At 40.9% G+C, this 25,239-nt stretch overlaps 2 protein-coding genes across 7 annotated transcripts in view; one reads left to right on the forward strand and one right to left on the reverse strand.

The window, feature by feature from the left end:
* SLC38A6 (solute carrier family 38 member 6) overlaps positions 1-15,593 on the reverse strand; it is a 77,895-nt gene extending 62,302 nt beyond the window's left edge. For 2 of the 4 annotated variants that reach the window (XM_042453043.1, XM_042452792.1), the window contains exons 1-3: positions 15,461-15,593; positions 11,738-11,856; positions 2,823-2,923 (exon numbers count right to left, since the gene is read on the reverse strand). In XM_042453043.1, coding sequence (XP_042308977.1) covers positions 2,823-2,923; positions 11,738-11,856; positions 15,461-15,580 — 340 coding nt within the window. In that variant the 5' untranslated portion in view covers positions 15,581-15,593. Of the gene's footprint in view, positions 1-2,822; positions 2,924-9,621; positions 9,696-11,737; positions 11,857-15,460 lie in introns of all 4 variants that reach the window. The other 2 variants (XM_042452952.1, XM_042452870.1) reach the window with 1 other exon arrangement.
* TRMT5 (tRNA methyltransferase 5) lies at positions 15,579-24,550 on the forward strand. Of its 3 annotated transcripts, none has more exons than XM_042452500.1 (5): positions 15,579-15,781; positions 18,250-18,902; positions 21,230-21,357; positions 22,600-23,245; positions 24,231-24,550. In XM_042452500.1, the coding sequence occupies exons 1-5, from the start codon at positions 15,579-15,581 to the stop codon at positions 24,302-24,304; spliced, it is 1,704 nt and encodes a 567-aa protein (XP_042308434.1). In that variant the 3' UTR covers positions 24,305-24,550. The 3 variants fall into 3 exon arrangements, with proteins under 3 accessions (XP_042308434.1, XP_042308519.1, XP_042308601.1); XM_042452585.1 differs by lacking the exon at positions 15,579-15,781 and adding an exon at positions 17,888-17,951; XM_042452667.1 differs by lacking the exon at positions 15,579-15,781 and adding an exon at positions 18,027-18,124.
* The last annotated feature ends 689 nt before the right edge of the window (positions 24,551-25,239 follow it).

Raw genomic sequence — 25,239 nt, forward strand, 5'->3', positions numbered from 1 at the left:
CCAAATCAATATCATTATTTCATATTAATTATTAATTATTTAATATGAAAATCATTTTTGTTTTTATTGCCCATCTTTATTTAAAAGTTAAATGAAGATAGACACAAAAATTAACCGAACTTTTAAAACCATAGAGGCAATATACATATTTTATTACTTTCTTCCTTAAAGGAAAAAAAACCTGACTAATCTCCACTTTTGGCTGCTGTGAAAATATTTCCTGCAAGAACCATATAATCATTTCTTATGATACTCAAGCAAAAGGTATATAAGAATCATAAGTAAAATATGCTGTCATTGCATTTATTTCGACTGCAATGTTTTTCTCCAAACCTCTGGTTTGTACAAGTCAACTTTCTCTGAAGAAAATCCATATAATTTCCCTAAAATTTCTGACAAGTATATAATTTCCCCAATAATTTTGTGTATAATCTGTACCACCAGCTAACTACAATTTATTTATTATATGAAATAAAACTGGGGCAAGATATTACAACATGGGCGAAGATGCTGCATCGGGAGACATTGTGAAATTTCACCATGGCAGGGCTATAAAATGTCTCCCACTCCCCTGCATAACATTCACCTTCTTCTTGCACACACAACAGACACACAGTGGCCAGCAGACAACAAGGGATGTTTGAGGAGCACCTCACTATGTGCTCAAAAATAACATCAGCTTCCAAGACCTCCAGAAGACCCTACAGTTAAAACTCTTCTAGAACATGGCCAACATTGTTATGCATCTAGGTACAGGCACATAGCCAGAGATTTCTCAGACATTCACTACTGAACAGCTTTGTTGTTGTTGTTGTTAACTGCCCTTGCATCAATCTCAGCCCATGAAACATCTCCAAAAGCCCCTGTCCACGACTGCTTTTAATTCCTGCAAACTCCTATCTGTGACCTCCCTAATAGAGGCCATTCATCAAGCATGCATCCTCCCTCAGCACTCTTCTCCAGCAACACATTTTGAATGGTTTTTTTGTGGGTTTTTCGGGCTGTGTGGCCATGTTCTAGAAGAGTTTTAACTGTTCCAGAACATGGTTTTAACTATTCTAGAACATGGCCACATAGCCCAAAAAACCACAAAAACTATGGATGCCACCCATGAAAGCCTTCGACTACACATTATGAATGGACTTTCTTCCTATCTTGTTTCTTAATTGTCCAGCTCTCACATCCATACATGGTAATAGGGAATACAATGGCTTGTATGTTTCTAACTGTTGTGCTCAGTTGTATATCTTTGCATTTTAGGATCTTTTCTGGTTCTTTCATTGCCGCCCTCTCTATTTTTAATCTTCTAAATTTACTGTCTACAATCCCAGTTCCTATCAATGTTGACACCTTTTACTATTTTACCAATGGCGCATTCGTTATGTAAACAATGCACAGTGATGTGTGGACACTGCATGCTGCTTACGTCAAAATGGCGGCACCCATATGGATGTGTGGGGACCCCCATGTCTTTACGGGCGTTCCATAGCCTTTCATGATCTATGCAGTCAAAGGCTTTGCTATAATCTATAATGCACATGCTGATTTTCTTTTGAAATTTACTGAACAGCTACTGCTCCTTACAGTAACCTTTATGATGGATTAAATACAAATCTGCCAGAGTCTTAAAATCCTCAAGGGAGGGCTTTCTCTCAATCTCACCATCATCACATGCTCAGCAGAGAGCCTTCTCAGGGGCTACTCCCATCTTGTAGAATTCCCTGCCACAAGAGGCCAGGCTGGCCTGCTACCTGGTCTCCTTTCGCTGGTAGGTAAAGACTCTCTTGTTCAAGTACTGTATGCTTTTAATGACTAATTGCTCACAGGTAGTAATCCTATAAGGTTGGTTAGGTACTTTAGTTTTAATGTTTGTATGTTTTTTAATGATTTTACATTGTTTAATGTATGTTTTTAAAAATGGCAATATTTTAATTTGGTTTTATTCTACTGTTACATTTTGTTTTATTGTTTGTGAGCCACCTTAGGCCCCACAACTGGAGATAGGTAGCATGTAAATGCAATAAATAAATAAATATTCAGAAATGTAACCAATAACTAAGCAGTACCCAAGTAGCTTCAGGATGTTACCCCATGTAAGTTTTGCTGGACTCTTAAAATCTGGGGCAATAACTGCTTCCATCAGTCAGGATCAACTCGGAGGCAGCAAACAACAACAAATGTAACCTAACAAGCAAAACAGTCTTGTACATGTTGATTCCAGCTGAAGTCCAGTGGTATTCAGTGGACAATACTCCCTGGTATGTGTACAAAAAGAGTCAACTTTAGTAGTACATTGGGTTGCATATTCTTGCAGAAAATCCTCCTACTAGAAGGTTGTTCTACTAAGGGACTGCCACAAGTATCCATCACTTGCCATTGACTGCCTTCAGGTAAAGACGGCTTTACTTTTGAAATTGTTTTTCAGAAATTGACCCACTGGGCATCTTTCTGTCTAACTTTAATATGATTATTTTACTGCCACTTTAACTGACTGCTATTCTTGTGGGTTTTTTTTTTAATTGCTATTTACTTACTTTATTTATATACTACCTTTCACCCAGGATGGGACCCAAGGCAGCTTCCAGAACAACAAACTAAAAACTTTTATAAAAAGTTTTAAAACCAATTAAATATTGCATTAAAACACCATAAAATTGATTAAAAATCATACAAAAGTTAAAAACAGACATTTTAACTGGTGACTTGTACTTTTTAACTGGTGACTTTTTTTAATAAGGTGCCTCATACATTTTTATGGAACGGCTATCACCTAACTAAACAAAATATAACTAAGAGGATAAAAAGCAACAACCAGATCATACCTCTTTGACTATTTAAGTGCGAAGGCCAAGTACAAAAAGAAGGCAAGAGCAGCAGCCTTTGAGAAGACTCAGGAAAGAGTGAACTGATTGACCAAAGATATCTACAGAAAACAAAAAGAAAGAGAAAAGAAAAATATTCATACAACATGAAAGCCATGAAATAGAAACAGGAAGACAGAAAGATGTTGGCTAGAATCCTATATCCCTATGCACAGGTTTCCCTACAGAAATGCATATTGACATTTTTCTTCAACTATATTAAATTTAAGGTGTGGAAGCAGAGTTGTCATGGTTGCTCATAGCACATGGATGCCCATTTGCATTGTGCATGCAGATGTGTATGCACATCTGCAGTTTGAATTCAGTTGTGTAACACCACAATTCACAAATGAGGCAGTGTTGTGCAACTGCTACCTAACTCCACCAGCATCAAATTACATTCTGTCTCCTTAATGTTGAATCCTAGCCATTACGAAAAGGATATGACAAGCCCAGGACTGAATCAGGCCAAACTATACTGGAATTGCCAAACTCATAAGGGCAAAGAGCATGTGTGTGTTGCAATAAAACAATAACTAAGAAACTAAGATAATGCTGACCCAGAGTTCCTCTTTCTCTCATATCTCTGATGGAGTCAGAAAAGAAAAGTGAAGAAGTAAGAAGACACCCATCCACATCATGCTTTAGGGTGGGGTGAGAAATACAAAGCTGTCCAGGGGCTAGGTTGACCTCCACTGTGAGGAAGACATTTTCCATCGCCGCCCCGGCCCTTTGGAACACGCTGCCCATAGAGCTCCGCTCGGCCACCTCCCTGGCCCAATTTAGAAAGGATCTCAAAACCTTTCTATTTCAGTGTGCATTCCCCGACTAAAGTCCAGTGGGCCTCCCTTCCTCTTCTGTGGCAAAGAGGACTGGCTAACGGGGGTTTTATTCTGGTTTGTGTATTTGTTTTTAACTATTGATGTTTAATGTACATGTTGTGTTTTATTATGTTGTTAACCGCCCTGATCTTTGGAAGGGCAGTATAAAAATAAAAATTTTATTATTTATTTATTTATTTATTTATTTATTATTATCATCATCATCATCATCATCTTTTATTTATAAAGCGCTGTAAATTTACACAGTGTTGTACATACAATATTTTTTAATTGGACGGTTCCCTGCCCTCAGGCTTACAATCTAAAAAGACACGACACAAAAGGAGAAGGGAGTAGTGGTGGGGAAGGGGATGAGGGCCAGCAGTTCTTCTCTACCTCCGAGGCCTGGATCAGGGGAGATGGACTGGAGGGAGGGCTTGGCTTCTTAATGGATGGTTAATCTTCTTCCAGGGAGGCCTGTTGGAGCTAGCCTGCCTCTCTAGTAGGATAATACATATAAAATACATAGCAATACAGGAAATGATTCAATAAAATGATGTTGCTAAATTGCAATTCTCACCAGCCCTAGCCAACATAGCCAATGCTGAAGGATGCTAGGAGTTGTAGTTGAACAGCAACTGGAGAGCAACATAATTCTCACCCCTATGTTAGGGTCACCATGGATGCCAATAAAAAGCCAGAACTGGAAAGGAACAGAGGGATTTGTGATAACAGGATTGCTAAATTCAATATACAGTGCACCTGCATCATACGTGGGTGTGCCTTATGTGGCTTTCAGCATACGCTGAAAGCTGCACTGGGAGAAGGGATGATGCGTCCCATAAGGTATAATGGGGCACGTGCCCTTGTTGCGCACGCGCCGCTGCGTGCATGAGCCCCATTCTTTTAAATGGGGCTTGAGCATAGGTGGAATTCCCTTTATGCAGGGGGGGGGGGGGGGCTGGAACGGATCCCCAGCATAAAGAAAGGGTAGAGTGTGTTCAAAGGCATAGTTGTGTTAATTGGTATCAGTATATAAAGGACTCTTGTAGCACTTTGGTATCGGCCTGTGGTCGGAGTTAGGATGCAGCGTCCATACACTGCATGCCCTAACCCCTCCCCCATTTTGGCGTGTGCCAGTCCACACTGCATGTGCCATCAAGACACCCCTCCAGTGCAGCATCCATATGATGCAGTACTGAAGGGATGTCATAAAGCCATGCCACCGTGGCTATGGCGCCCCTTGGAGGGTGCAAAAAGGAGCCACTTTTTTGCGGCTCCTTTTTGTGCTCTCCAGAGGACTGATCAGGGACGCAAGGTTGCCGCAGCCCTAATCCAGCCAGTAATGTATAGCCCCTGAAGTTTGTAGTTTGTAGCTTAAGTTTTCACTGAGCCTCTGATGAAGTAGACTAGGGGTGTACACTAGAAATAATGCAGTTTTACACCACTTTAAGTGCTGTAGCGCCATCCTATAGAATCCTGGGATGTGTAGCTTTACAAGGTCTTTAGCTGTCTCTGCCAAAGAGTGTAGGTGCTTCACAAAACTACAAACCCTGGGATTCTGTTGGATAGAGCCATGGCAGGTAAAATGGTGTCAAACTGCTTTATTTCTTCAGTATAGGTGCACCCTAGGTCTACAAAAGCTTATGCTACAAACTTATTTTCTTAGTTAGCCTCAAAGGTACTACAAGGTTCCCTTTGTATAAATTCAACATAGGACATAGTTCCTGACTTTAACAGGCCCCTTCTAAATTTGCTTACTTGGAAGAATGTTGCACTGAACTTAAAAAAAACTTATTTTTAATACAGTACTATGCAAGAACTTTCTACTATCACAGATAGTAGATTAAAGTGGAAGCTAGCTACAAAATCAGAATGAATTTGGAAAAGCTACTTTGTTGACTATATCCCAGAATCCCAACACCAGCATGGGCAATTAATAAGCAATTATAGAATGAAAAAGCAGCCATAAGCAAATGATGACAATATTGGAAGGGAAAATTCAAGATAAGGAGAGTTTAGACAACAAGGGAAGGCACAGAGTATTGGTGTAGTTTCATTCCACAGGTCAAATCCAAGGGCATCACTATGGGGTACAAGCTGCACCAGGTGACACCTTAAGAGGGGGTGACACTACTGCTCCCCGAACATCTGCTTTTTGGCAGAAACTGGTTGTGGCATTCACCAGTGTCCGTTTAAAACACTGGAGAGCACAATGGAAGAGGTGGTGAAGTGGGGTGAGGTTCAGGGAGTGGAGAAAGGAGAGTCCTTAGGGTGTTTAAAAAATAATGTTTAAATTTTCTGTTTTAATTTTCTTTTAAAACATCCTATCTTACCAAAGTTTCACTTTAACCACATGAAATAACGTACACGTAAATACATTTAGACTGTGTGTATGTGTGTGTTTAATTTAAAGGTATAATCCAAATTGTGCTAGTTTTTTATGTCACAGCTATAGTGGGCTCTTGGTATCTGCTGGAGTTTGGTTCCAGGACCCTCCGTGGATACCAAAATCTATGGATGCTCAAGTCCCATTAAATACAATGGCATAGTACAATTGTGTCCCTTATATAAAATGGAAAAATTAAAGTTTGCTTTTTGGAATGTATATATTTTAAAAATACTAGCAAGCTGTGGATGCTTCAATCTGTGGATAAAAAAATCCGTGGATACTGGGGGCTGACTGCATTACCAATGATATAAGGGAATTACGATTTATGAGAAACACTAGTACAAAAAACTTTACTAAGGGTTCTGTATGATATGGTATGGGAGGAGGTAAATCGGAGGGGTGACACCATGAGTTACCACACCGGGTGATGCCAATCCTAGTGATAATAATAATAATAATAATAATAATAATAATAATAATAATAATAAATTTTATTTATATATTGCTTTTCCAAAAAGATCAAAGCGGTTTACATAGAGTTTAAAACCAATTACAAAACACATCATAAAATAGATAAAACCAAGAGCACTAAATACAATATACCAGGGGTAGGCAACCTGCGGCCCGCGGGCCAGATGCGGCCTGGCAAGGCCTTGGGACCGGCCCCAGCCTGGTCCTGCTGCCGATTGCCGCCGGGGCTTTGGGGGGCAATTGTTTATAGAAGCCTCAGAAACATGCATTTATATTAACGTTTTTTTAAAAAATCAGCAAATTTTTTCACGTGTCCTCCATTTTTTTTTAAAAAAGTGTCTTCCATTTGAAAATTTTGTCCTACATTTGTCCTGGTTTATTTATATATTTAATTTTTTTAAAAAAATATTTAATTATTTATCTTTTGGCTTCGGCCCCCCAGTTGTCTGAGGGACAGCAACCCGGCCCCCGGCTCAAAAAGATTGCCTACCCCTGCAATATACAATCTAAAAACAATCATTCAATCAATCAATAGGGTGAGGTAGAGAGTCAATGGGATCAGAGTACATTACTTCATTTTCCAGGGGGGAAGGCTTGACAGAAGAGGAAGGTTTTAAGCCTCTTTTTAAATGTTTCCAGGGGGGTGATAAGACAGAGCTCGTCGGGAAGACTATTCCAGATTTGTGGGGCCGCTACTGAGAAGGCCATCTGGGAAGTAATAACATATTTAGAAGGTGAAATTTCCAACAAGTTCTTCCCGGTTGTTCTGAGTGTGCGGGGTGGATTATATGGGGAGATGCGGTCCCTCAAGTAACTCGGGCCCAAGCCATGTAGGGCTTTATAGGTAATAACCAACACAAGACAGCCCTGGCCTTCACAAGACAAACTCAACATGTACTCACTTGTACAAGGAATACCCCTCCACATTTCAGGTTTTTTGTCAACCTTATGTATGACTATATAATCTTTAAATGAAGGATTAAGAAAGAAGGTGAGGACTTCATGATCTCAGAGACATCCAGCCAATGAAAAGTCTGCTCACTCAGCTTCTCCTTCAAACTGACAGAGCTAATCTTCAAAGCTTGACTCATTCTGCAGACACACTGAGCATCTGATGAAGTGATCAGCCCACTTCCAAACTATGTCAAATCCTGCCTTTAAATTAACTTGAATTCTCCTGGCAAATTTATGGCACTGCTATTTTCACACAGCATATGCATAATCCTGGAACATGTGCTTGGCCACATTACAGAACTGTAAAAATCTTGACTGGTGCATGAAAAAATTCCAGGACTAGTTTTAATTTTTTAAAAAAAAATGTCTAGCCTGGTTTATAATTCACAAATTCTCAAAGCACTCATACAAATTCAAACTACAGGAAAAGAGATTCCACTTAAACATTGGGAAGAACATCCTGATGCTAAGAGCTGTTCGACAATGGAAGACACTGCCTCAGAAAGTGGCAGAGTTTATTTTTAAACAGAGGCTGGATGGCCCTTGTGGTGCCTCATAACTCTATGGTTCTATGAAAGAACAGCTGGCATGTTGCATATACATAACGTAGAGTTATAGATTTGTAACTGCTCCATATTCACTAACACTGAGTAGTCACAATTCTGTCACTATTGCCATAAACATAAATGCCCTCCCATACCTATTTTTCCAGGCATCAACAGCAGCAGGAGATGAAGGTCTGCACAGCAGAAAGCAAAAGGACGATATTTCAAGCACCTCTTCCACCAGCAAATACAACTGCCATGATCAGAAAATTTCTTGTTCCAGCCTTAGGGTTTGCTTGTTTTATTTACTTATTGCAGACATTTACAGTCTGCTTATTTAAAAGACAGTGCTGCATTTAAGGCAGGGCTAACAAAGAAGCTCTTGGGATCAAGAGGAGAAAGAAGGTTATACTGCAGTCAACTAAAGATCTTCCCCTCACTGCACATTACAGCGTAGAAAACAAGGCTTGGAAATCTCTTGCAATCTGAAAGCTGAATTCAATTTCACAAAAGTCATCGGGGGGCACACACCAGTGGTGCATCAAGGTTAGTAAGGTGGGGTCAAAAATGCCAGCACATTTCAGCTTAAATTTTTTATGGCCAGTAACTAAAGCATATGAGAGGTACAGTATTTCAGTCTTTTAGAATGAAAAAAAACAAACCACACTGCATCATAAGAAAGAACCACAGCAGTCTGGGAAATCCTCAGAAAACTAGAATCACCTCCAGGGTTCAAGCTTCGTGACCTGAGCTCCCTCACTACTGAAGATATTGCATTCTCTCTGTCAAATCATCATCATCATCATCATCATCATCATCATCATCATCATCATCATCACCATCCTACCTTCTTCTCAATTCAGAACGCAAGATGGCTCCCAACAGATTAAAAAATATAGTGAACAATTCACAAAATACAAAAGTTAAAAAGCGACTAAACTGTGTATATATATATATATATATATATATATATATATATATAAGCTGAAGCCAGTTTAAAACATAAAACCATAAAAAACAGAACAGCACAAAAATAACAAATAGGAAATCCAACACAATTTACAAAGCAGTCCAGCCAAAACAATCAGTCTTCAAAAGCCTGTCACAACAGAAAGGTTTTCACCTGTTTGTAGATAGGGACTGAGGAGAGTGCCAGTCTAACCTTTCTGGGAAGGGAGTTTCAGAGCCTGGGGGCAGCCTATGAGAAGGCCCTCTCTCATGTTCCCAAAATATATATCTGTGATGATGGTGGGACAGAGAGAAAACTCTCCCTATCAAATTATAACTGTGTATAACTAGCATTTTTGTTCAGTTCGTAATTTTGATATGTTCTTCTACAAAACTATTGGAAATGTTCTTTCTTGAGATTCGTTAGAATCTAGGCTCTCCAGTGCAACTCTATGGTCAACTTCTGCCTGAAGTCATTCATTTCTATTATCTGAGTTTTCATATTTCATATTTAGCCCAGGAACAAATTCTCTTCCCTTGGATATAGAGGTCATAGTGTATTTCATGTGTGCCCATTCTTAAGGACAATGTGATTCAACACCTTAGAGCTGTACTCTGCCTTCACTTACCCGTATGAATGCACATAGTAAGCAACAGGAATACGGAGTAAGATGCAAGAATCGCAACAATCAACAGCAACACACTAGGACAGAAAAGAGAAATTATCAAAGCCACACTTAACTAGGAAATTCAATATAAAAATTGAATGCTGAGAGGTTGAGTTTCATCACAAACCAACAAATCATAAGACACATTTCCTCATTTGATGGCCCATGCTGAAGAACTACAATTCACACCATGGCTGATTACTCAGTATTTTCCATCTTCTGCTTTTCTATAAGATAAAATTAGATCCTATCATGACACACATGTATAACAGCAAAAAGACCATTTCAAAGTGTAAACTCTGGTAAACAACAGTCAACCATTTGATTTTCTATTTGTTTGTCTTCAGTGGAAAGGTAACCAAACAAAAGATAAACTGCTCTGGCTGGCTAATTTACCTATCATCGCAAGATCTGTTTCCAACTGTTTAAACTAAGCATTGGGGAAAGAAGAATAAAGCTGACAAGGGTAATGGTTCAGTAGTAATGCACAAGTTCTGCATGAAGATGTTCCCAGGTTCAATCATTGACATCTCCAGAAATGAGTAGAGAGAAAGATCTCTAATGAGGGTCTGAAAAGCCACTTCTAGTCAGAGTACCGAGGTCCATATGAGACCAAGGAATGTAGCAGAGCTGTGGGATTCTGAAAGGACAGTAGGCTTCTTCCAAATTTCTCACGCCTGGATTTCTCCATTTTTTTCCCATCACCCTTGAGCATGTTGGCTGAGGGTGATGGGATTTGTAGTCCAAACCATTAAGGTCACACCAGACTGGGGACGTCTGGACTTCAGTTTGTGAGTAAGAGAGTCCATTTCATAATACTTCTTCATTCTTACACTGACATATCTTGAAGTACAGTACATTGCAAGCTGCCTTATTTAAGTTAGGCCACTGGTCCATGAAGCTCAATAACACCTACTGCACTGACCAAAGAGAAACCTTTCCCAGCTTTATCTGGAAATGCTACAGACTGAACCTGGGGTGTTTTGCATGCAAAACATATGATTTACAGCGCCAGAGACCTGCAGTCTTTCCCTTCTTTAGATTATGGTCACAAAACCTTTCTCCCTTGTTTTAATGGTTTATTTTCATGGAGTGTTTTTTCTTTTGTTCTTAACTCTGGGGGGAGCATTAAAAATGGCATCCCCTACTTGTAGCCATAAATAGTATTGTTCCATCTACCACAAGATTCTGTCTTCTCATGCTGCCGCTCTGCACATATGTGTACATGGGTGGGTGTGAAGTACAGCAGTATACCTAGTTCAGAAATCCAGGCTTCAATAATTAAAACTCAGAAAACCCTTGTTAAGAAACTATAGAACTTCATTGTCAGAACTGACCAGCAAGCGTTAAAATTGCCTAATTAAATTACACATGATTTCAAATTTCAGGCAGGCTTATTCTCTGTTAGAATTAATTTTGTTACACTTTGTTATACAGTGGGCCCTTCTTATACACGGATTTAAGCATAAACGGTTTGAAAATGTTCCAAAAAAGTATACATTTACCTTGATGTTCCATTTTTTATTAGGGACACCATTTTGCTATGTCATTATACTTAATGGGACTTGAGCATACACGGATTTTGTTATACACGGGGGATCTTGGAACCAAACCCCAGCGTATAACAAGGATCCACTGTATTTCTCTCTTTCCCATTCCACCCCCTTCCTTATTGTTACAACCAGATTCTTTCACACAAATGACCTTCAATAGGCTTTGCTCATGCTTGCCTCCCGCCAGTTATATCTCATCACTTGTGTCTGAGATCACCACAACTTATCAATACTATTTCTACTGTATAAACTATTGCACCTAATTCTCAACATTTTATGGCAGGCAAGTTGCCTATATAACTCCTGGCAAGAGGGGAAGAGAACAGGAGTTTAACAGTTCCCAGTCTATCCAAATCCTGTTTTATAAATATATTTCAAATCATACATTGTTTCTGGAATTTAGAAAAAATCCCATCCCTGGGACAAGGATTAATGTATGGGTTAATATATTAAGCACAAAGTCTTTCAGAATACTTAACAATGTACTGTACCTGTTTTGTTTTGTTTTTTAAAAAAATGCATACCTAAATCCAATGATTCCTGTCTTGGCCATTGCATATGCCAATCCAAGTATTCCACTGCCCATTATCGCATTCATTAAGTTAAATACTGAGAAGCCAAAGGAAGCACCAGATGAGGATCTCTGTAAATGGTGGAATCAAAAGAGACAGTTACATTGCAAGATCTTTATCTAGGGGAAAGCAAATACAAAGTGAATGCAAAGTCAGAAGACATTTAACATATAGGCTCAGATTCACAAAGACATTAAATAAATGAATGTGCTTAAAATACAAAATATGCTTTCAAATCTACTTTGATGTTCATAAATCAGAAGCATTCAAGTTAGAATTCGTATTTACATTTACATTCCATTGTCTCTTGAGGACCTATCAGTTTTGAATAGACTTGGGGTGCATTTACACTGTAGAAATAATGCCATTTGACCCCACTTTAAGTGCTGTAGCTCTAGCCTATGAAATCCTGGGATTTCTAGTTTCACAAGCTCATTATCCTCTGCCAAAGTGCTGGTTCCTGAACATACTACAAATCACAGATATCTGTAGTACAGAGCCATGGGGGTTAAAGTGGTGTCAAACTGCATTATTTCTGCAGTGCAGATACACCCCCAGACAAAAGAAGTAGGATGGATGAAGACTCAGAAAGATTAAAAAGAGTGAAGCCCTTTTTAACCAAATGCTAATTACTTTTCATCTAGCTATTTAAAAAAGATGTTCTGGGAGAAAACTAGAATCTTACTATAGTCAGAAAATTCACTGCCTCACTAAGGATTTTTTTTAAAGACAAATCTTGTATTCCCCCCCCCCCCCAACTGGGAAAATTGCAAAATGTGTAATAAAAAAATTTAGCCTTCGAAGCTTAACTGCAGCATTTTTGTTCCTTAATCTTGTAAATGTCAATGAAAACAGGAATAGAGTCTGGCCAAGCCTGTATTGGATTAAACCAGAGTCACCCATTCCCATATAATTTATCAGAATACTAAACTTCAAAATAAGGTTATTGACAGAGCTGGTGGTTCTTTAGTGAGCTTCCAAGGTTTGTGAAAAGCAACACTCTTAACTTTTAAAGATTGCTTTATAGGGAAAGGTTAGGGTATGAAGCATAAGGGCTTAATGATTCTTTTTAGTTTATTTACTACATGACAGATCTATAGCTAGTAAATTAAAACAAAAAAAAGAACTAAAAAAAAAAAGGGGGGGGGGGGGAGGAAAGAAGGTGAAGGAAGGTTGGTGTAGGTGGGAGGAGACTTGTTTCATAACATAAAAACAGTCATAGAATCATAGAGTTGGAAGAGACCGCAAGGGCCATCCAGTCCAACCCCATTCTGCCATGCAGGAAATCTAAATCAAAGCATCCCTGACAGATGACCATCCAGCCTCTGCTTAAAAACCTCCAAGGAAGGAGACTCCACTTCACTCCGAGGGAGTTTGTTTCACTGTCAAACATCCCTAAAACAGTATTAAAGCCTTTTCTCTTCCAACAGGCCTACCCAGCCAATTTTAAACTATGAATTTTAAATTGGTATATTTTAAATTTTATGTTGGATGATCTTAATGTATCCTATATTTATGTGTTTAAACTTAATGAATTTATATGGTTTAACGTGTTTTAATCCATGCTGCTTTAGGCTCATCGTAAGTCAGATGGGGCTTGAAGGCACAACAAACAATAAAACTTAAAATTGAGGGTAGGCAACTGGATGGCTCTCCAAATGTTGATGGGATGCAGCTCCCAACAGCCACATCTAGCATATCCAGTGGCTAGGAATGCTGGGAGCTGCACTCTCACATCTGGAGGGGCTACAAACTGCTGTATGTGTATATATTATTTAGAGACTATCCTGCCAAAGTGCTCTCTTGTTCTGGGTGGCTTTTCCTATGACCACAGACAATCTACAAAAATTTAAGACAGTGATGAAGAGATTGAAATGATTCCAAGATTTTCCATGCTGGTGCTGGTGTTGATGTTGTTGCCTTCAAGTCATTTCCAACTTATGGAGACCCTAAGGCAAAGCTATCACAGAGTTTTCTTGGCAAGATTTGTCCAGAAGGGAGTTTCCATTACTTTCCCCTGAGGCTGAGAGCATGCGACTTGCCCAAGGTCACTCACAGGGCTTCATGGCCAAGTTGGGAGTCATAGACATAGTCCAACACTCAAACCACTATGTATTATACTTTATTTATATAGCGTTGACTCCAGATTTTCCATACTTGGACTCAATCTTCAATCAGAGACTGCAGGCAAGAAATCAGAAGAGTAGGATTTGGAAGGGCAGCTATGAAGGAACTAGACAAGATCCTAAAGTGTAAAGAAAGACCATTCAATACCTAAGTCAGAATCGTATAAGCCATTGCATTCCCCATCACCATGAATGCATGTGAGAGCTGGACCGTTAAGAAAGTGGACAGGAAAAAAACCAGCCCATTTGAGATGTGGTGCTGGAGAAGAGTTCTGTGGATACCATGGACCACTAAAAAGACCAATGGATGGGTCTTAGAGCAGATCAGGCCCAAACGCTCCCTTGAAGTAAAGATGACTAAAATGGGGTTGTGGCCACACCATAAGAAGGGATCACAAAAAAAAAAAAAGAGTACACTTGTCCCTCTACATTCGCTGGGGTTAGAGGCCCAGGACGCCCGTGAGTGTGGGAAAACCACAAATAACAAAAACGCTATGTCTTTACATGAGAAAACACCTCTCTAGGTCCTCCAGTGCAACTCGGTGGTCAACATCTACCAGACATTGACCATGGAAGTGCACTGGAGGAGCTACAAATGCCTAGTGGAGTGTTCTCTCTAGTAATCTCTAGGTCCTTCAGTGCGGCTTTTGGTTAAAGTTGACCATAGAGTTGCACTGGAGGACCTAGATATTTCTAGAGATAGTATATTAATAAAATCTGTGAATAATCAAAGCCGCCGCAAAAGTCAAAGCTGCAAATGTGGAGGGACGAGTGTGCAATGCTTGGTAAAGTGGGGGGCAATAGTAAAAGCGGAAGACCCTACTCCAGCATGGTGTAGTGGTCTGAGTGTTGGACTATGACTCTGGAGAACAGGGTTTGATTCCCACTCAGCCATGAAACTCACTGGGTGGCCCTGGGCAAGGCACACTCTCTCAGCCTCAGGGGAACAAACCTTGCCAAGAAAACCCAAAGGTCGCAAACAACTTGAAGGCACACAACCAACACACATAAATCTGCAAGAGCTGAGCAGGTGGTGATTTGCAGTATCCGGATTGTGGAAATAATCCAGGTTGACACCACTGCAACTGCCATGGCTCAATGCTGTGGGATTCTGGGGTTTGTGGTTTTGTGAGATATTTCGCCTTTTCCGTCAAAGAGCTTTGGTACCACAGCAAACTCCAGTTCCCTGGATCTGTTGTTGTGTTTGTTTGTTGTTGTGTGCCTTCAAGTCATTTGAAGAAGATATCCTCCCCATCATAGCATCTTTAGTAAGGACTGAAACAACATGTAGGCATCTAACATCTCCAATTGTGGTTCTTCTCTTCTTCCCCTTCTTCTCAAATGACCCTGGTTCAAATGACCCTTGTTGTCTAGGTCTTTGCTATGGAATTCTGGGAGTTGGAGTTTGTTGTGGGGCCCGCCCCACAACAAACTCCAACTCCCAGAATTCCATAGCAAAGAGCCAGAAAAGACCCAAAGCGCTGCCAAACCGGGTTATTTCTCCAGTATGGATGCCTCGTTTGCCTCCCTTTTTTCGAGCGAGACCCACCGGGCCTGGAGGGAGGCTGAGGAGCGGGGCCCCATCTTCCTCGGGCTCCTCCGGGGCCGACAAGTACCACCAGCCCGGCTCCCCGCGGTTGAGGCTCCCGACCGCCGCCGGCTCCTCCATGGCGCTCCTCCCGAGAAAGAAGGAGGGAGGGCGGCAGGGAGGAGTACGCGAGGGCGGTGCTTCGGGGCCTAGCGGGGCCGCCCTAAAGGCGGGGAGAAGTCCTCTTCCTCCTCCTCCTCCCTTTCCTCTCCCGGCGAGGGCTGATGATGAAGGGAAGGCCTGCCCTCTTCTCTCTGGAGCCACCGAGGAGGCCGGCATGAGGTGAGGCAAGGCGGCCTTTTCCCCCTCTCAGAGCCCGCCTCAGGGGGAAAAGCCTGCAATGCCAAACTACTCTGGTCTGGAGAGCGAGGTCCAAAACACACTGCAGGAATAATCCCAGTTTGAGACTGCTTTCACTGCCCTAGGGAATCCTGGGAACTGTAGTTTATTGTGGCACCAGACCTCTCTGACAGAGAAGGCTCAATGTCTCACAAAACTACAGCTCCCAGGATTCCCTGGCACTGAGCCGGGCAGTTAAAGCCGTCTCAAAGTGGATGATTTCTGCAGTGTGTTTTGAACCTAGGTCACTCCAAGCTAACCTTACCTCTTTTTTAACAGAGCTACAAGTTTGGTAGATCAGGGGAGTGCTGTGGATGTAGTATACCTTGATTTCAGTAAGGCATTTGGTACGATACACTTGCAAACAGATGAGTAACATGTGGGCCAGATTATGCTCCTGTTGTGTGGATTTGTAAGCAGTTGACAATAGTTGTTCTTTCTCCTGGAGACAAGTGATTAGCGCAGTGCCTTTGGAGTCTGTCCTGTTGCTGGTGTTATTTAACATATATATAAGTGACTTAGATGACGGAATAGAACGAATGCTTATCAGATTTAGAGATGATACAGTACCAAGGTGTGTGTTGGGGGAGAGGGCTAGCTAATACCCCAGAGGGCAAAACCCCAATAATAACCCTGACAGTTTGGAGAATTAGGCCAAAAATAACAAAATTGATTTCAGCTGGGATAAATGTAAGCTACTACATCTAGAGAGAGGGGGAAAATGAAATGCACAAATGTAGGATGCAAGACACCTGCCTTGAAAACAGTTCAGTGGGTCCTTGGTCCCAAACACACTGCAGGAATAATCCCGTTTGGGGCCGCTTTAATTGCCTTGGCTCAATGCTAGGGAATTCTGGGAACTGTAGTTCTGTGAGATATTTAGCTTCCTCTGTTGGAGAGCTTTGGTGCCACAATAAACTACAGTTCCCAGGGTTCCCTAGCACTGAGCCAGGGCAGTTCAAGTGCTCTCAAACTGGATTATTTCTGCAGTATGTTTTGGACCCTTGGTATGCACTGAGGTTTGGTTTCCGGAAGCACCCCCACTCCCTGTGGATACCAAAATCCATAGGTGCTCAAGTGCCATTAAATACAATAGTATAGTAAAATGGTGTCCCTTATATAAAAAGGCAAGATTTGCTTTTTGGATTTTTTTAATGAATATTTTCAAGCCATGGATGGTTGAATCCATGGATAAAGAATTTGTGGATACAAAGAGCCAACTACACATAAAAAGGATCTAGGAGTCTTAGTAGACTACAGTCATCCCTCCATTTGTGCAGACTTCAAACCCGTGTCCCTCGCTTACTCGCAAGGGACAATCGGAGGGACTTAAAATGGGGTGTGCTCCGCCATTCAAGCCAATAGGACTTGAATATCAGTGGATTTCCATTTTCGCAGGAGGATCCGGAACAGATCCCCCACAAAAACGGAGAGGCGGCTGTACAAGCTAAACCTGAGTCAACAGTGTGATGCAGCAGTAAAACAACAAAACAAAATAAAACCCAGTGTAATTCTGGGCTTCATCAACAGGAACACAGTGTCCAGATAGAGGGAAGTACTGTATATACTCGACTGCAAGTTGACCTCATGTACAAGTCGAGGGCAGGTTTTGTAACAAAGAATGTAAAGGATAATGCAAAGGAAAACGATGCCAAAGAAATTCTGGCAGGCATAACTGTTTGTGCTCATCCTAAAGGATGGGTGAGGCAGTAGAGGGGTTGATGCTTCTTTTTAGGCACTCCGAGAAGAGATTAATCTCTCACCTTTCACCAGGGCATGGTTCCCTTTTTGATGAGAGTTAAAGTACAGTACTTACATTGACCTGTGGATTTTTGGGTTTATTAGGTCAATTTTTGGACTAAAATTTAGATTTATACGTGAGTATATACAGTAGTTTGTTGTTGTTGTGCCCCCCACTGCCTCGGGTGGCTGAGAACCATTCTTTGCTGCTATCTTGATTGTCCTTTCCTTCTTATCATTGCACCTGCAGCCTTTTCCATCTTGTCACTGCTGCCTTCATTGCCAAAATAACTACGTCAACGCAACCGACAGGATTCTATCCGTAGCTTCCTGGATAAGTCCTGGGGGGAATGATTAATTGGAGATCTCTACGGTAATCACTCTAGGCCTTGAAATGAGCTACTTGCGAAGGGATATCAGTTTATTAAGCTATAGATACAATTGTTCAAATGCAGCCATTGTGATAGTGTGACTGTTAATAGCATCTCCTTCCCCAGCCACAGTAATAATTTTTGCCACATCAAATCTGTCCTGCATAACCTAAAGGTAAATTTCAAATAATCTTGTACAAATAGAAGTGAATTTATGAGAACAGTGCAGACATGCCTGTTTGTACCATTTCTGACTGAATGATTACATAATGTCTATAAAATGAATCATTTCCTTTCTAGGATTTTCAAGCCATTAAATGGCTTATTTGCTGGACTCCTAAAAACGAAATATTTTGGAACCACAGCATCAAATACATCATTTCCAGTAACCTGGAAGCTTTGGGACCAGTCTCTTCATCCATTGTCTGGACATCTTGCAGTATCGCAGAGAAAAAGTATTTTCACAATGCCGGAGATGCTTGACAAGACTGACCTGGAACTGAACTTCCCGCATCCCAGGGTACGTGGAATGACAGAACTTAACAGAGATGCTTTCAAAAGGGAAGTTGTTGTCCCAGCTCTTAAGGTTAACAAAGACATCATAAACAAAGTGGTGAAGCTGCTTAAGGAGGTGCTGATCAAGCGGCCTGGTCTCAAGAGAGTCATAGAAGATCCAGAAGATGAAGGCAGAAGGTTCATTTTGTTAGATCCTCATAAAGTACCTGCTGATGGTTCCCTGGGTGAATCTGAGCAACAGATCTTGAAGAACTTTAATGTCAACCCTGAGATAATCAAGTACAACCTGGAATTGACCTATGACCATTTCAAGGCGGAGGAAATCCTGCAAGCAGTACTTCCTGAAGGTCAGGAAGTGACCACTGCATTTAGCAGAGTGGGCCACATCGCTCACTTGAATCTGAGAGACCATCAGCTGCCTTACAAACATTTAATTGGTATGTGTGGATAAAGGTTTGTGGTAATCCTCAGTTTAGTGGTTTCCTAGGTGATGATTCAGCATGTATTCTTTAAAGCTGCTTCTAGCATTTGACACAAGAAAATGACTCAAACCTGACATGAATAATGTGGTTTACTGTGAACTGCATTGTGTGCTTTTTATAAAGTAACAAAAAAGAGAGTAAGGCAAGAAATGACCTGTGAATAGCTGAGCCACACTTTCTTTTCCTCAGTGAACTCTGGAGTTAGAGATCTGACACGGGATGAGAACATTGTGGTACCAAACTGGATTTATTTACTTATTTATTATTTTATTTATATGCTACCTTTCTGCTGGAGTCAGACCCAAGACAGCTCACAGATAACATTGGTTAAAAATTAACAATTTTAAAACAATTGAAATCATCTCACTACAAGAGTATGAAATTATATTAAAACTATAAAAGATAAAAAATATAAATAGAACACACTCCTGACTCCTTGGTGGCTCAGTGGTTAAATGCCTGTGCTGCAGCCATTCGCTCACAAACCACAAGGTTGTGAGTTCAATACTAGCCAGGGGCTTTGGGTCGACTCAGCCTGGCATCCTTCTGTAAGTTTGCTAAAATAAGTACCCAGCTTGTTGGGGACAATTCGCTTACACTTTGTAAACTGCTTAGTACATCGGTAAGCGGTATAGAAATGTGCTTGCTATTGCTATTGCTTTTATATATTAAAAACCTGCTTGAACAAAAATGTCTTTGCTTACTGGTGAAAGGAAAGCAAGCAGGGAGCCAGCCTAGGCTCTTGTGGAAGGAAGCCCCAGAGGGAGGGAGCAGCCACCGAGAAGGCTCTCTTTCATGTCCTCACCAAACATACCTGTGATGGTGGTGGATCAAGAGAAAACCTTCCCCTGATAACCTTAAAGAGTTCTTGCAGGTTTGTATGGGGACATGCAGTCTTTCAGATACAGTGAGCCCTTGGTATCCCCTGTGGATACCAATATCTCAAGTCCCATGAAATACAATGGCATAGTAAAATGTTATATAAAATTGCAAAATTGAGGTTTGCTTTTTGAAATTTATATTTTTTGCAATATTTTCAATCCATGGATGCTTGAATCCATGGATAAAAAAATTGTGGATATGGAGGGCTGACTGTAGTCTCAACCTAAGCTGAATAGGGTTTTAAAGGTCATAACCAGCATATTGTGCCTGGAAATGAATTGGTAGCCAATAAAGCTGTTTCAACAAGGGAGTTATATGGAAACAGAGGGGACTATCTTGTACCAGGTCAACCTGTTTCTGTTTCCAGAGTCTTGTGCAAAGTTAGACAACTTTGGTAGGTCTGTGGGCCAGTTTTCTGCTCTGTGACTCTCCAGGGGCTTCATGGACTGCCAAGTATGCTGCAAAACAGCAGCAAATAAATAAATAAATAAATAAAAACCCAGAAGTGCGCTGTTGGTTTTGAAAAACAGAGATATTTTTCCTGTTTGAAGAAGAAGTTCCCAATTTTTGAGGTTTACAAGAGAGGCAATTCACCTTTTATTGGGTCAGAAAAGGCAGTCCAGGGGATGTGGGTGGTTGAAGTCTGCAAAAATAGCCTTTGTGAGATGTACTTTCGCCATTTCTGTGTTCTCTGGTCCTTATATCCAGATATGGTAGAGACTGAAGCTTGGGTCCTTCTATGTTGAAAGCATTGGTTTTCCCAGTGAGCTGTGGTCTCTCCCATTTGGCATTCAGAGAAGTAAACAATTCTTACATTTGAATGAAAATATTGAGCAAGTCACATATATTTGGCCTAGGAAAAGGCCAGTGGCAAGCCTCCTCTGAATAAATCATGTCAGGAAAACTCCATGAGTGTTGTCATAACTTGGAGTTGACTTGAGGGCATGTAACAACAGTCAATAAAGCCCAACATGAAATTTAATTTCCAACTCAGCTAGGTTTCAGATGAAATTTAATTTCCAACTCAGCTAGGTTTCAGATTGGACAGGACAGGACAGGACAATGTGTTTTGTTTGACATGGGGCTGCTGCTGAAAACAGGAATTCCATGTGAGTTTTCTTTGCTCTTCTTGTAATATTGTCATGTCAATAGTGTCACTGCATTGGAGAGTGTAGAAGGGGTCAGTACTTCTTTACAGTCCTCTCAGTATGGTCTAAACTCTTGCTTTTTGCCACTGTACTCAGAAGGGGATGGTTCCCTTTTTGATAAATGCTAAGGTACAGTACTTACACTGACCTGTGAATAAGTCGGCCCAGGTTTTTTGGGTTGATTTTTTTAAACTGAACTTTCTAATTTAAACATGAACATATACAGTAATTACCTGTCTCTTTTATTTTCAGGCCAAGTTATTATTGACAAGAATCACGGTATCACCTGTGCTGTAAATAAAACCAATACCATTGAGAGTGCTTATCGAAACTTTCAAATGGAGGTGCTAGCTGGAGATGAGGCCAACATGATAACAAAGGTATTGCAGCTTTTAACAGTATTTTCAGGTAGCAAAAAGAGTTTTAAATTCGAACAGAGAGAGATTGCAGACAAAACAAAGAGTAGATATTATGGAAGGATGCAGTCCACTGTACTAAAGCTTGCTTTTCTCTTGGTTTGACAGACTTGGCACTCTCTGCATGTTTTGAGAAGTCCCAGTTGAGCCTAAATGAAATCACAGCTCTGCTCATAAGACTTGAGTAGAAAGCGTATAGCTTACCAGTTGAATTTATAGCCCATATAAAAAAAAATCTGAACTACGTAATCAAACACATTAATGAACTATTGCAGAAACAGTAATTGTAGAGCTAGTTTAGAAACACCATACTGTATGTATTCTGTTCCTTCAGACATGTGCTGGCTTTCTCGCTCAGCATGTAAGCATTTGGTTTGAGGAAAGTAGGTAAGGAAATTGAATTCCTTCCAGTAAGATTTAGGGTGGATTTATATGGTATGTCTTGTACGTGGGAGTCAATACATAAGTTTAAAAAGGCATATGCGCAGCAACATTTCTGAATTGTATCACACACATTGTAGCCTTTGGCTGCAAAATATTCTCAGGGGCATTGCCATTTCCTAGTCAGAGATGCATGCAAAATGAAAATGATGGATTCAACTTATTGTGTGTCCCAGAGAATGATTTGCATTATATTTAACTCTCAAGTTGAAAATGAGATGTGTGCTGTATCTTTCACTGAGGAAGTCCACACTATGGGACCTGGTTTTCAGCTCCATAGCTTCCTGGTTGAAGTTTAGGGTGCTCATTGCATCTTTATTTGCTCTCCTTTTTAAATAAGGCAGAACAACAGAAAAGCAGTACTTGGAGGTTTTTAAACAGAGGCTGGACGGCCATCTGTCGGGAATTTTTTGATTGTGAGTTCCTGCAGGGGTTGGACTGGATGGCCCTTGGGGTCTCTTCCAATTCTAGAATTCTGAGCAAAAATGCATAGGATTGCACTGCAAGAGTGGAATACTGTAAAGAAAAAGAACTGCAGCAAAGAGGTTCTTAAACAAGCTTACCCTAAGGCAATAACTGAGAACCTTAATATCTGTGAACCTGCTCACTGCAGAACGTGACCAGCTTGCTGGTGCTTTCCCTTTCCATAGCCATCAAAAGAAGAGCTCAGGTGTAGTCTGAACCATAAGGTAACATTTGACTGCATGAGGTCAGCTCCTCCTGAGTGTGTACCTAACAGCAGCCCTGTATGTTGGACTCTTGCAGGTTAAAGAACACTACCTCTCCTATGAATTTGATTTTTCAAAAGTCTACTGGAATCCCCGCCTCTCTACTGAACACACACGCATCATCAGTCTCTTGAAGCCGGGCGACTTTCTCTTTGATGTCTTTGCTGGTGTGGGACCATTTGCAATCCCTGCAGCGAAGAAGAGCTGCATTGTGTTTGCAAATGACCTTAACCCTGAGTCCTACAAGTGGTTGCAGCACAACTGTAAATTGAACAAAGTGGACAAAAAAGTCCAAGTCTTCAACATGGACGGCAGAGACTTCTTGAAGGGGCCAGTGAAGGAAGAGCTGGCCAGGCAACTCTCTCTGAAAGAGCGCAAGAGCTCCCTGCATATTGTCATGAACTTGCCAGCCATGGCCATTGACTTCCTGGATGTCTTCCAGCACCTCTTGAATGGGGAGCCCAGCAGCACTGAGCTTCCCACAGTGCATTGCCATTGCTTTTCTAAGCATGATAATCCGGCACAGGACGTTCAGGAAAGAGCTGAAACTTGCTTGGGAACTTCCTTAGAGGGCCTATGTTCTGTGGAACTGGTGAGGAACGTGGCCCCCAACAAAGATATGATGTGCATTAGCTTCCGTCTCCCTGCTGAGGTGTTATACAAACCACCATCATCTCTGGCAGGTAAACTCACCCAGGGAAGGGGCAGGATTGCTTCAAGGGTTCCTCATGTTTGACAAAGAGTCCTTTGTCACAGATTAGACGTCCAATGGAGATTCTTAAATTATAAACTTGGATAGCCTTAACCTAGAGATGGGCCTTTGAACCAGTAAAGATGTCATGATTTTCTGACAGGGAGAGTAGTTCTACAAAGAGAAAAAGCATGAAAGCTACATAAAAAATTTATGTGATGATCACACATGTGTCAATTTCATGTATGGGAAACTTGCAGCCAATTGCTTTCTCAGCACATATGTGAGTGATGAAATAAACAATTATGCATATTCATCACATTCTGTGTACAGCTCTCCTGCTTTTCCTTAAACTGAACAGCCTGTGATATGGGCTAACCTCACCCACCTCACTCTGATCCTAGATGTTTGCTCCAACTTTGAGCCTGAAAGAGTGCAAATATGCATGGGGAGGTTGGTGAATTTTCTTCCAACTAGCCCTTTTTGTCACATTGACTGCCTTTTAGAGGACTGGAAGAGCTTTTTTGGAATGGGGAGGGGAATGGGGGAAAATTCCCACTGTGCATACAGCCCTTTCTGTATCTTATAGGTCACTAGTCATTCTTTTCTTCACAACCACTTTAGGTGACAATGACCTTTTCTGGTTCATGACAAACTTTGATCCACCCCCCAGTTCTATCTTTAAACTTTTAACCTCTAGCTTTCTTTTGTGGGAGGAAAGTAATTCCTCCTCACACTTTTCCACCTCTGGGCCATGTGAAATTGTTTCCTGGCCCCTTACTCACTCAGTCATCACCTTGTTGAGTGCATCCACTGCCACGTGCAGAATTGGGTTGCTTAGATTCAGGTGTGTTTTGTACCATGAATATGCCTGACTATGGGCAGAAAGCTTGTAAACATACAGACAGAAAGACTGTTTTAAGTATCAGCTCTCTGTAGTTCAGTAGTAAAGGACAAGCTTTGTCTTAATATTGTAGGTGCGGATAATTCCCAGGAACCAGAATCGAAACGTCTGCGCTTAACTGAAGAAAAAGTGAATCCAGTGGCATAGGAGGCTCTGTGCAGATGGCTAAACAGAATGTTAACGTCATCATTCAAGGTGGGGAAATAGGGTTCGATTTGCTCATCTGAACTTGTAACAGCAACCTCTGGAAAATGGAATTCCAGCTGCTAAGACCAGATGCTGATTTTATATTGATCATTTTTTGGTTCTTCTTAATTCCATTTTGGTTCTCTTTAATTCCATGAAAGTTGGACGTTGTATTTAAAAACTATTAAAATTTTATTTTTTCCATCATGGACATTGTCTTCTGTTATATGCATTCGTTCACTGGTCAGGGAGCAACTGGGGAAGTTAAATGAACCATGCGTAAAGTCATCTCTTCTTTAGTTTTTTAACAGCTCTGCCCAGAGTTTTGCGAGAAGTTACAGTTTTGGTCAGACTGACTTCTTTCCCTTGAGTCTTGTCGGCATAGGGGGAAAATCAGGTCAAAGAAAAAAATACTTATGTCATAGACTAGGGTGAATTATTTTTAAAATTTTGCATTGTGATTGTTATCCCTTTCTTTACAGTCCTGGGTTTTTTAAGAAGGAACAAAGCAACCGTCATTCCCCATTTCCTGATGTTAATGAAGCTATGGGCACCTGTGAGAAAACTGAGGAAGATGGAACTTCCAATAGTTACAGCCAGGGGCCATTTGCAAGTCACCTTTCTTCAGTTCCATCCCTCTGGAAAAGGAGCCTGGAATTAGGAAAGGGTCTCTTATAACATGCTCAGAAAACTTTTATAATTGGGTGCCATATAAATAAGTAAAAATTAAGTAAATGTGTAAACAGGATAGGGACTCCTTTGGGATAGTGGCCATAGGAAGAAGGGATTGTGGTGTTGTCTTTCACATAGACTAATACCTGTGTGTAGGGCAAGGAGTATCCGTTTTATGAAATGGCAGCTTTGCTCACTTCAAAGTATCTGTCATGAACATACAG

Source organism: Sceloporus undulatus, chromosome 1 (genome assembly GCF_019175285.1).
Source record: "Sceloporus undulatus isolate JIND9_A2432 ecotype Alabama chromosome 1, SceUnd_v1.1, whole genome shotgun sequence".
NCBI classification, from domain to species: Eukaryota; Metazoa; Chordata; class Lepidosauria; order Squamata; family Phrynosomatidae; genus Sceloporus; species Sceloporus undulatus.

Coding starts and splice junctions, on each gene's coding strand:
- TRMT5 (XM_042452500.1), top strand. CDS start 15,579: ATGGCGCTCCTCCCGAGAAAGAAGGAGGGAGGGCGGCAGGGAGGAGTA. Junction 15,782..18,249: donor ACCGAGGAGGCCGGCATGAG/GTGAGGCAAGGC, acceptor TTTCCTTTCTAG/GATTTTCAAGCCATTAAATG. Junction 18,903..21,229: donor GCCTTACAAACATTTAATTG/GTATGTGTGGAT, acceptor TTTTATTTTCAG/GCCAAGTTATTATTGACAAG.